A 13033-nucleotide genomic window follows, 5' to 3' on the forward strand; every position below is an offset into this window, starting at 1 on the left:
ACAAAAATATGATTTAAGTTATGGCAGGGTTTTTTTGTTATATGTAACATTAAAACACCACAAGTCAGTGTCATTATAGAGACTGTAAACGCTTCCGTTTCTCCTACAAATTACACCCGCCATCTCTGTTTGTGTCCATTATTTTCTGCAAAGCACAGTGTTAAACATCATCTGGTAGTGCGGTTTAACAGTAGAAGTGCATTATTATTATGTTAAGCCTCATAAAATATCAATTAGAGAGTCATATCCTGTATATTGTGTCATTTCATCCATAAGCTGCAACGGAAGCAGTCAAAAATGAGGACTGGATATCATGAGAAACACGTGATTCTATGCATTAAAAATTACCACTGTCTTAATTTGCTCTGGTCTGTTGATGTAAGTGGACACAACTGAGCGCTGATATGTGGTCATATCTGACCCTCTTCGATGATATTTAGTCCGCCTGTAGATGGCACTAACCTTCTTTCTGAAATATTGCCCAGAGATGACATACAGCAAAGGGTTGAGGACACTATTGAGAAAGGCCAGATACACTGAAAACTGGCCTCCTATGTCTAGAGTGTGAAACCACAATATCTCATCCAACACATGGATATCACAGAGTGTGTCGAGGAAAGTGAAGACATGGTAGGGACCCCAACACAATAAGAATAGCAATGTGACAGCATACACCAGTACTGTGGCTTTGGTGTCATTAGCATCATGAAAACCTACAGTCTCCTTTCTCTGTGCTAAAGCCTTGATTATGTTCCCACTGCTGAAAACAATAACCAGAACAGGGAGTACAAAGCCCACCACATTCATCAGAATCTGATGGGCCAACTTCCAAGAGCTGTCATGACTGTAATCCAGTATACAGGACATTATATTGTACTCATCCATGAATTTAACCCTTCTGTGAACAATAGTTGGTGTGCTCAGTAAGAGCCCTAACATCCACAGGATGAAGCAGATCACCTTGGCATACAGTGTCCGTCTCAGCCACCTGGCCTTCATGGTCTTCACCAGTGCCAGATAGCGGTCAACACTAATCATGACCAAGGTGAATATACTGGTGTAAAAATTGATGATGATGAGGGAGTTGACCAGTTTGCATAAGAAATCTCCATATGGCCAGTTAAATTCGTTGAGGATGTACATCGCCCAGAAAGGGAGGCTGCACAGGAGAATAAAGTCCGCCAGTGCCAGGTTGCTTAGGTAGATCTCTGGTACAGTCAGTTGATCCTTATGAACGATGAACACTCCCAGGACAAAGCCATTAAAGAGAAGGCCTAACAGGGATAAGATGAAGATGTACGGGGGAATGACGGTGTGGATGATATCCCATTCTGCAGAGACTGGAGGCTCTGATGGACCGGATAGGGTTGCACTGCTGTTGTCAAACCACAGTGCCGTTACAGATACAATCTTCATTGTCTCCATGGGCTACATAACATAACAGTAACACATATCATTAATAAAATCAACACATCCATAAAATGTTTTTATTTTATTCAAAATGCATGGTGGTATGTTTCTTTGACAACTAATGCATTAGAGATAACAACTGAACAAAGTAATTTAAAAAATAGTTACACAGTGTTACTTCTGAGGATTTTAACACATCAATAAGTTTTCATTTCCCTTTAGTTGAACAGAATCATTCATTATGCTAGTGTATGATCAGTAAGACCCTCTGTATAGTTTTTAGTAATTAGTAAATATTGTAGTAATTAGTAATTATATGGCTGAACAACTCTCCACATTAGTACCTGATTTTTATTAGCTATCAGAATAGACACTAGTACACAAAATAAATAGGAAGTTACATGAAAAGTTCTTACCTTATGATGAAAATGGTCAACGCTGAATGCTGCGTGTCTGAAACGGGCTCAGTTGAGTACATTGAACTCCATGTGAGAGTACACAGCGAGTCAGAGAGGAGAAATTCTTCGAGCGTTTTTGTATATAGAATTGCATTCCTCCCATGCACAGCCATGACATTCAATTTATCACTGTGTTTATGAAATAGTCCAAATTCGCTGTGTGCACATTAGAGACAAGTCAGAACTGCAGGTGACATTGCACCAAATGTATTGACTTCATCAGCACTATTACAGACTACTGAGAAAAGATTAAGAAAGCAAGTATTAGCTTATTATGATTAATATAATATAAAGTATAATTGTATTACTTGAAAATTGAAACTGTACCAAAAAGTGAATTGTAGTACTTTCATGTAATTATAACAATATTCCTCAATCCAAACTCACGGTATTATGTGCAGTTCATATAAATGTTGCAAGTATCCATCTAAGGGGTTAATTTTAACATGTTTACAACATTATTGCCTGTGTTTATAGAGTCTGCTAAAGCTCTACCTACGCTTGGATATTGAGATCTCAGTGATCATTCTTTCTTTTCAGTTTACATTACACTGTTTATCAACAGATAATGTTCCAAATGTTTGACTAAATAGTACTGATTTTGTAGTCATGTGTTCTAAAGTCTTTCTTAATCTCATCCTAATTCCAGATGATGAAACAACAACAATGAGATGTCTTAAAACAAACACAAATACATCAGCTGATTGATATAACATATGTGTTATAAAAACAGTATTTTCATCTGCCAGTAATACAATGGGATTTGTTATAAAAAAATGACCATGGCTAAGGTTGTAACCTTTCTTTTATGGTCGAAATGATAACAGCACATTTTAATTATGCAGTCAATACAATATTTTGGAAGATAAGTCACTGGGAAAACTGACTTCCATGCTTTCCTATCAAAAAACAACTTCTTCTTTGTCATAGATGATATTTTATTGAAGACAATAGCCATCATACATTGTCTAATTAGCTTATAGCAACATTCAGATTATGTTTAAAAAGCCTGATAGTTTCAACACGTGAAGTTGTTCAAGAAAAGAAAGCACAACATCTTAAAAAACAACTCAACTTACTTCCAGATATTTAATACAAAAACAGAACGTTCAGCTTCTGATATCCTCTGTGAGAAACACCACCAAGTTAAGCTTCTGTTAAAAACAGCCTGGCCTTTGTTTTGCAAGAACAACAGACCTGGATCACTTCTGAAAGGAAACTACTATAATATCCACAATAATACAATTCAGAATAAAGTTCAACAGACATGGTTAGCTCTGGAGATCATTTATCACAAACAAAATTGTGAAATTGTATAATTTCACATAGATTACTGGACTTTACACACACTAAAACTGACTAATTCCTTGAAATATCAGAACAAAAACCTAAAAGAATAGTTAAAAAGTTTTGCCTCACAACAGATTACTTGAAAAAGCCATGTGGCAAAATGTGAATGAACCACTGCATGTGAGTTAAACTAAATTCTTAACCACTGGTTTTGGTCAGATGTTCCTCTATATGTGTACACCAATTTAGATTTTAGTACTCTCAGTTTGTTTAGTTGAGTTGAGATTGACATTGGAATTGCCAGACTTTACCCACTGCCATTTCCCCCTGCACAGCACCTGTCTCAACACTTCCCTTGCCTTCTGCTTAAAGTGTTTCCCCACAATCACATACAGGAAAGGATTCAATGAACTGTTACTATAGCCAAGGTAAGTAGCGATCTGGTTGCCAATGTCCAACACATAAGCCCATGTACACCCAGAGATGATTTCATAATGATCCAATGTATCCAAGAAGATCAGAATTTGGTAAGGCAGCCAGCAGAGGATGAACACAGCCAGAACAACAAGTACAAGGTATGCTGCTTTCCTTTCCGCACTCCCTCTGCTACCTTTTCTCATCTTCTGGCTGCTTTGGATGACTTTGGTGATGTGGTAGCTACAGAACGATACAATAGGAACAGGGATGAGGAAGCCAACTATGCTGACAGTCATGTTGTAGCGCAGTCTCCAGCCATCATGGGGATATTCAAGGTAGCATGCGTCAATGCCCAGATGAGGGAAAAACTGCACAGAGCAGAAGAGGATAGCAGGGAGGCTGAGCAAGACCCCAGCAATCCAGATACTGGAGCAAATCCCACGTGCCCAGAATGCTCTTCTCTCCCTCCCTTGGGACAGGGGTCTGGTGAGGGCCAGGTATCTGTCCATGCTCACAAGTGTAAGAAACAGCACACTACAATAATAATTCATCCCAATGACAATGTTGACGAGCTGGCACATGGACTCCCCAAATGTCCAGTGGAACTTGTTGATAATGGTCGCCACCCAGAATGGCAGGCAGGAAACCATGAGGAGATCAGCTACTGCCAGGTTGCTCAGGTAAATGTCGGCCACGGAGCTGCGCCGCTTCTGGAGACAGAACACGCAAAGCACAAAGGAGTTGCCGATCACCCCAAGAAGGCAAATGATGGACATGTAAGCAGGCTGCATGGTGTAAACCCAGTCCCATGCATCGGTGTGGTTACAAACTAGCTCAGCTCTTGTGGCATTCGCCATAAGTCACTCACTTGCTGAACCGGTGATCAATGTGATTGCAGCCGCACAGAAGCAGCAATTTTAGAGACAGAAGGATACAGCTATGCTTAAAACTAAATGGCAAAACATATACCAGTGAAACCTTTTAACTGTGTCAACACAGGTTAAATGCATTTGTTGCTGCCTTTATGTCATGATTTGAGTCTGAGTGTGGAAGGACAGATTTAATGGAGTGAGATAATGGTTGTTTATCAGGTTTATCAGATCAAAGTACACACATGCACATGCCGTTGTCAAAGAGGAGAGTCATAGCAACAGATAAAGGGTGAATTAGTGTGATGTAGGACACTGCCAAATGTGCGACACCTAAGCTCAAATGTATCTAGCTCTTCTTCTAACAAATGCTAATGAGTACTGGAGCATCATGTAATTTAAATCACATGACTCCACGTATGTGATGCAATAGATTGGGATAAGGAAATCTTTCAACAGGAAGTAATTGCTGTGAAGTCCAGTCAAAGGTCATTGACAAAGGATTTTGAGTAATTTAATGATACATTTTTCATAACTGAGACTATGTTGCCAATGGTTATCAGATTGTCTTTATGATATGATCATGCCTGAAAATATGATATAATATGGTGAAACATATTTCATATTTTTATTTGTCAATTTTTCATTTTCCACGTCATATATGTAAAATTACTGAAATATGCATTTAAGTACATAGTCTTGTAATACTTAATTTTAACTTATTTTTATGCAGGTTGCAAATTATATTTGTACTATCGTGAACTGTTTCTATTTTGTTTTGTCTCCTTGTAGTGGTCATTTGTAATTTACATTGGCTTGTAACATGTGACTTGACATGGGACAGAAAGTTGAAACAGGAAGCTTATAGCTCATGTGCTTCAGTACCTGTTGGCAATCCACATGTATCTGCTTACATCCTGTGCCTTTTGATAGCATTGTTGGTATGAAATGTGATTTTACTTACTTACCTGCTATTGTGTAACACTATTTATGGGATACTGTGTCATTTTGTACATGTTGTGAATCAATGTACTATGCAGTTTTTGCTAATGTTGAGATCTATTGATTAGCTGAACTTATGTTAGCTCACCTCATTTCGCCTGTGTGTAATATGAATATACAGTGGCTACATTCACCTCATTTGTAATTTAAACTAATGTAAAAGGAAACTCCATGTATTTGTTATTATTTTCTTTGTTCTCTCAGTTTTCACCCTTTCTAAAGGTAATAAACCTGTGGACAAACAGAGACTTGATGACTGTTGAGGTATACAGCGGACATCTGACAGTACAAGCAGTCTAATATTAATTCATAATATGATATATTACCATGCTTTCTGTAAGAGCAAAAACAATGTAATTACTGAAATTATCAAAGGTGGGCATCAACTTAAACCTTGAGTGTACTAATTAGATAAGTTTTTATAGTCTGAATTAAAGTGATTTAGACATTTTAGTCTCCCAGTGAGTGTCTTAGATATCAGCCTCAACTGTCCTACATTGCAAAAGACACATCATTTGGGATATCACCATTTCCAGTGATATCTGCATTCGCTTCTCTGATATGATTATAAAACATCTTGTGGATTACATTGTAGAAGATCACATTTATTCTGTTGTTTGCATCTTTATGCCACGCAGGAATGCCTTTTGGCATATTTCTGGATAATGCAGGTCAACAAAGCAATTTGAGTTCCACACCATCAAGGGTAGGGTGACTTACAAAGAGCTGTCTCTAAGTCTAGACAGGCTCCATTCATTTTTCTGTTTGCGTTGTTTTTTGATTGGCTCCCTTGTTTGAATATGCACTGCCTCTCTTCTGCCAATCAAATCAATGTGCATCTGCCAGAATTTTTTTTTTTGGTTGGTTTTTTGGGGGGTTTTTGGAATTCACATTAAGCCAATCTGTCATGCCTGCGACCAGCCACCACATTGAGGCGGGTTGGAATGTTGCTGGACAAGAACCCCTTTCAGTGTACGAAACAAGGTTAACAGTGAAGTTTACTGCCTGGTTTAAATGTATGTCTTAAAGACATTTCAGCTTTATTGCCCAGTTTATAACATTTGTTAGAAAAGTAATGAAAAAGCAATCAAATGTAATAAGTTACATTACTTTGGTGAAGTAATTTAAATAAAAGTTACATTTTTTATTTTAACTAGTAATCAGTAACCTATTACATTTTTAAAATAACCTTCCCAACACTGATGGCAATGAATATATTAAAATGCAGACCCAATTAACACATTTGAACACAAGAAGAAAACATTTTCCAGATTTAAAAGAAGACAGTGAAAAGCATAGCAGCATAATAAGGAAAGGCAGACAAAAATACATGGAAGGAGCTCAAACTGTGGTATATATTTTACCCTTTGAGGTAACTTTGCTGCCGAATGTCTTCATTCTGTTCCACAACAATTTTCAGCCCTGGCAATGGTGGTAAAGTCTGACTCCTAACAAAGATTTCCTGTTTGGCATGACACGCCTTAATTTTGGGGACAACTAGGGGTGTACCCTCGCCCACAGCCCACAGTGAGTCAACACTGGACCATTAAATTGTGGTGTGGGATAAAATGTATAACCATACAACTGATGTCCGTACAGCCAACAAAAAGGAGCATGTTTGTGTGTCACCACTGGAAACTCTTTTACAGAATATCTGTTTTTAACTCTGCAGACAATGAGTCAGAAACACCAGAAAACACTTAGCAAGCAGTTGTCAGATCTCTCTTAAGCTCTAGTTTTTGTGCTCAACTTAACATTTAAGTGCATCATAAAGATTCATTGAGACATTCATAAAATATATGTATGTTTTATTTGATGGTTATGTTCGGAGAAAACAAACACCAGCACTATTTACAGTATGAGTTATAAGCAATCAAAGACAAAATATGAATATTATATTTATATACATTATTTTACAGCAAACCAGGCAGATTTACATCAAACTATCTGTACGTTCAAGATTCTGATGTTTGCAAAATTTGTAACAGTGCACCGCAGCTGCAGTTTGTGGAATTGTCAAAAAAGTGTGAGTAACATTTCTATGTGGTTAGGTTTTCTAACTTATGCTAAGTGATATATAATTATGTAACATGGTTGAGATGAATAACACTTTTGTCAGAACAGCCTCTCCAGGAGGGAACATTCATTCAAGTCTTTTGTGTCCATATACATAGAGTTATGTTTCATAGAATTTATTAAACCTAGAAACCTAGTCTCATTACTGATTGATAATGAAAAAGAATGATTTGGTCCCTTTACTACACAATTATGTCCACTGCAAATCTTAACTTGAATTTGGTCATCTTTTTGCAAAGCCTACTTGAGGGGAACAGTGCTTTTGACAGCAGTATTTTATACCAAAGTCTTCAGTGTTGAAGAAAGGTTTGAGCGTGTGGACTCAGTGGTTGCTCTTCTCTTAATCACCCACTGCTTGAAGAGTTCCTGGACTTTTTTCCGGAAGTTCTTCCCAACAATGACGTACAGGATCGGGTTAAGAGCGCTGTTGAGGAAGGCTAAGTAAGTGAAGACCTGGTTGCAGATTTCTAGGGCTGCAGTGAGGTGACACCCTCTCAGGACCTCCGCTCTCATTATAACATCCAGTGTGGTGACCACATGGAAAGGCACCCAGCATATCAGGAAGGCTAGGAGGACAACCAACACCAGAATGGTGGCCTTCTGCTCTGTTTTCACAGCATTGAACCTCTCTACTGTCTGGTTCTTCAAAGCCTGAATAATCTTGACAGTGCAGAATGAAATAATTGAAAAGGGGATGATAAAGCTTAAAACGATCAACATCCCATCATAGAGCAGCTCTACAGTGTGGTTTGGGTATTGCAGCATGCATGCATGAGCTTTATACTCAGGTATATGTTTTACTATCCTGAAAATGAGTGCGGGGACACTGAGGAGTAAGCCGAAGCCCCACACCAGCAGACAGGCCAGTTTGGCATATTTCGGCCTGCGCATTCTCCCATGGGACATCGTATGCACCAGTGCCACATAACGATCTATGCTAACCAAAACAAGGAAGTATATGCTGCAGTAGGCATTCATGTTGATGCCCACGTTGACGACTTTGCACAGGAACTGTCCGAAGGGCCAGTTAAAACCGTTGTATACACTGACAGCCCAAAAGGGCAGACAAGACACCAGGAGAAGGTCAGCAGCAGCCAAGTTGCTCAAGTAGATCTCAGCCACGGTGCAGGGCTTCTTGTGGAGGCAGAAAACCATCAGGACAAACATATTAAATATGACTCCTAGTACAGTGATGAGCAGCATATACACTGGCTGCATGCTGTAGAGCCAATCCCAGTCATCTTCATTGGGACAATGACTGTCATTGGTGTTGTTTTGGTGCCCATATATAGCCGTGGTGCTGAAGTCTGGGATGCTGTAGAGAGATAACGAATATTAAACATTGTGAAATTTGCTTTCTGGTTGAGAGTTACATTGATAAAGTCTGTCTATTAGCACCTCTAAAGCTCAGCCAGTTGTTTGCCTTGTTTCCAGGCTTTATGCTAAGCAAAGCTAACTGACTCCTGGTTGTAACTTTAAATTTAAGAGACATGAAAGTGGTATAAATCTCCTCATCTAAGTATCAGCAAGCCATTCCTTTAAATACCATTGCGTATTGTCACTGCATGAAAAAAACACACCAACTAAAATGTTAATATTCTCAAAATACATCAACTATTGACATTTTATCAATTAGTCTCTTTTGTATTTCTCTCAGATTGTTGGGTTCTAGTATGTGATTTGTTGTTGGGTCTGTTCGGGTGTGCCTCCACCCAACAGGGAATGTTCACAGGGTCACAGGGAGCAGTCAGAGTCACTTGCCTGCTCATACAGTACATGCTACAGCTTGTTACGTTCAAGCAGTAAGCTTTAAGGAGCATTCAAATTGAAGATTGTAAACTCAGTTGGGCTTTAAGATCTGTAGTGACTAGTCAACTTGTAGAACCTTGAGTCAAAACCAAACAGGGCGAAATGGCTTTTAACTAATATGCTGCACACAGATGGAAAGCACTGTAACCGTATTTTGAGTCTTTAACTTATCGTGTATTTATGTCTGTTCTTACTTTTTTAATTTTCATTTTAAAAGGTTTCTATTCTTTTTAATGGCATTTTAATGTTTTTAGGTGTTTTTTCTTTTTTATGTGTTTATAATGCATTATGTAAAGCACTTTGAATCGCTCTTGTGTATGGAATGTATTATACTAATACACCTGCCTTGCCTGATAACATAGTCCAACATGATTAAACAACTACACTGCAGTGCTATGCTGTAATATTGGGGCTCTATAAACAGCTCACAGATCACACACAGTACACCTAACCAGTATTGCAATTAGTAATTGCAGCATAGCAACTATAACCGTAAATGTAATCTAATACATTGTGCCTGTGTCTTTCGTCATGTAGCACAGCACATGTAGAGGATGTGGTAATTTCCTAGTAATGAGCAACAGGCTTGGATCTGTTCTGTCTAATTCACCAGGGCATGTTTGATTTTTTCCTGCAACTGAGCCAACTGTGTCAACTGTGTTTCCAAATGACTATGTACTCAGCACAGAATGTTTTTGACTGTATAAAGAATCAATATCAATCACTAGAGATTCAGTTTAAGAGCAAAGGTCTACATCAAATGAGTGGCCAGAGTTCCTTTTTGTCGGTGTGACGAAAAATGTCATCTTTATTCAACTCTTCATTCTATCAGCATATGTACAGTGCATAAAACAACCAAACATTTATATACCAAAAAAAGTAAAGGACTACTGCTCACTGACAGTCTAAACATAATTACATAACCATGTGATTATGAGAAATGGACATAAAATGTACACTTAGTATTAAACTGAATTACCTTTTTCTAAGGTACATCCATATGAATCACAATAAAAATAAATTACTGGCTTTATTCTTAAGTATAACTAATATAAGGGCATAGGTGACACATAGGGACACACATAGGGAACTGTACCCGCTGTATTATTTTTCTTGCTACTTTGAAAACCTTATATGTCTTTATTCCATGTTTTACTGCTACTTTTTGTACCAGCATTGTACAATCAAACATTTTTATACCAAAAAAGGAAAGGATTACTGCCCACTGACAACTTATTCAGAAAAATAGATGAGATGCTACAAAACATGTCTCAGTCGGCATTCACTACTTTTCCTTGAGTGTGATTTGCCTGGATTCTGGTATATTCTTTACTGTTAGGCATGTATGAGACATCTTGACTTACAAAATATCTTGATGTACAGTATAATACATTTAAACCTCATAAGCGTTCATCGTAAAAATCAGTAAATCTTTCACATTGGTATTGACATAAAATAACAACACTAAGCTACCTCTCAATGTTCAAAATGAGCTAATTTATCACTAATAATACAAAACACTTTATAGTATATAAAGCAAGTGAAGCATATACCTTGTAGGTTGAAGAGTCATTCCTGCTGAGTGAATCTAGATATGAAATGTCCAGATGCCTGTCTGCACTGCTCCAATGTACTCTCCTGCTCTACTCTGTCTGCCTCTGATTCACTCTCTTTAAGGAAACAGCAATTAGAGTGATGTCAGCCAAAAACTTGAGTCTGCATGCTTTTCCCTCTCTCCTGTTTGTCCCCATTCTTCCTTAGTAAGATCTTGCACAGCATATATATGAGTTTATGATCTTAGTTAATAGGCCTATTTGTGCACTTCCTTAATGTTTTATGATTAGATAAAGATCTCAGGGCTTGTAGATGTGCTGAGACACGCATAATCATTCCAATTTATGTTGGGTGTCAAAGGTCCTTGTGTTGTCATTCCAGCTACTTAAATCTTTGTTTTGTTTTCAGTATGGAGCCATTGTGCTTTGAGAATATATTATTGAGAATTTCAGTAAGAACCAATAACACAAATAGCCACATTTAAGAAATAATTTAGTTGGCAGTATTAATCACAATAATTCAGAGTAAATCCTCTATAACACATCTGAAGAGCATAGTAATGCTATTTCCTCAGCATTACGACTATGATTAAAGCCACTTAATATTATGAGGAAGCGATGTTTATGCACTGCTTACTGTACATTAGAGACAAATACCCATATAACCCATTAACCCATATTGCATTGCATTTATTATACGATTTTTACTGGAGTAATTATCTCTGGGTGGCCTCAGACGTTCATGTTGACATCCACAGTACTAGAGTACTGTACTCACCAAAAGTCCCCAAAATGTGCCAACAAAGAAAACAGCACTGCTGAAGTAAAACGCACAACATAATTTGGCTTTAAGGCATTGTGCTGGACAATCAAATGCATGCAAAGGTATATTCCTAGCAGAATACTTTGTAATTTGATGTGCATATTTCTACTGTTTACCTCATGAGCACTGCACTGTAAGATAAAATGATTACCTTATTTATGGGGTCTTACTGATAGTGTCAGCTGGTGTTATCACAATATTCCACAGACTGCTTTCTGATGTAGTTACAGGTGGGAGGTGCTGCTTTATCCGATCGAGTGGCTATGACATGTGGAGTTCCTCAGGGGTCAGTTCTTGGACCCCTTCTGTTCAGTCTATATATGCTGCCTTTGGGTCAAATTCTGCAGAACTCTAATGTAGACTATCACAGTTATGCAGATGACACGCAGATATACCTAGCACTGTCCCCGGATGACTACAGTCCAATACAGTCATTGTGTCACTGTTTAGAGCAAGTAACAAATTGGATGAACCAAAATGTCCTTCAATTAAATCAGGACAAAACTGAGGTAATTGTTTTTGGCAATAAAGAGAAGAGGATTGCTGTCAGTAAACATCTTGAGTCACTCTCTCTAAAAACTAGCGACCAAGTCCGAAACCTTGGCGTGCTGATAGACTCAGATCTGACCTTCAGCAGACATATTAAATCAATCACCAAAACAGCCTTCTATCAGCTTAAGAACATATCCAGAGTGAAGGGTTTTATGTCTCAAACAGACCAGGAGAAGTTGATTCATGCTTTCATCTCCAGTAGACTCGACTACTGTAACAGTCTTCTGACTGGACTCCCACAAAAAAACATTAAACAACTGCAGCTCATTCAGAATGCTGCAGCTCGAGTTTTACCCAGAACAAAGAGATCAGAGCACATTACTCCAGTTCTAAAGTCTTTACACTGGCTCCCAGTCAGCTATAGAATAGATTTTAAAGTTATGCTACTGGTCTACAAATCACTGAATGGTTTAGGTCCAGAATACATGAATGACATGTTAGTAGAATATAAACTCAGTAGAGCTCTGAGATCTACTGATTCAGGTCAGATAGTGGAGCCCAGAGTTCAGACTAAACATGGTGAAGCAGCTTTTAGCTGTTATGTTGCACACAACTGGAACAAACTACCGGCAGAACTGAAATCAGCCCCAACTGTGAATATTTTTAAATCCAGGTTAAAAACACTTCTTTTCTCCTGTGCTTATGATTGAGCTCTTTCAAAGCACTTTAAATTTTAATCTTTCATTTGCACTCTATGTCCTTTTAATGATTTTAAAGCAAATCATTATTCTATGCTGCAATCTTATTTTTAATGCTCTATTATAGTATTTTATT

The 13033-nt window shown here is 38.0% G+C and overlaps 3 protein-coding genes across 3 annotated transcripts; all 3 read right to left on the bottom strand.

Moving 5' to 3' along the window:
- Positions 1-330: 330 nt before the first annotated feature.
- Positions 331-1425, bottom strand: bdkrb1 (bradykinin receptor B1). The gene has a single exon (XM_062440716.1). The coding sequence runs from the start codon at positions 1423-1425 to the stop codon at positions 331-333; it is 1095 nt and encodes a 364-aa protein (XP_062296700.1).
- Positions 1426-3403: 1978 nt separating this feature from the next.
- LOC134001328 (B2 bradykinin receptor-like) lies at positions 3404-4432 on the bottom strand. Its single transcript, XM_062440894.1, has one exon. It carries the CDS (start codon positions 4430-4432, stop codon positions 3404-3406), a length of 1029 nt encoding a protein of 342 aa, XP_062296878.1.
- A 2848-nt stretch (positions 4433-7280) lies between these two features.
- Positions 7281-10959, bottom strand: LOC134000961 (B2 bradykinin receptor-like). The gene is made up of 2 exons (XM_062440491.1): positions 10885-10959; positions 7281-8837 (listed from the first exon to the last, which is right to left on the bottom strand). The coding sequence occupies exons 1-2, from the start codon at positions 10902-10904 to the stop codon at positions 7799-7801; spliced, it is 1059 nt and encodes a 352-aa protein (XP_062296475.1). The 5' UTR covers positions 10905-10959; the 3' UTR covers positions 7281-7798.
- Between the last annotated feature and the right edge of the window lie 2074 nt (positions 10960-13033).

The sequence above is a fragment of the Scomber scombrus genome, chromosome 19 (assembly GCF_963691925.1).
Source record: "Scomber scombrus chromosome 19, fScoSco1.1, whole genome shotgun sequence".
Lineage (NCBI taxonomy): Eukaryota > Metazoa > Chordata > Actinopteri > Scombriformes > Scombridae > Scomber > Scomber scombrus.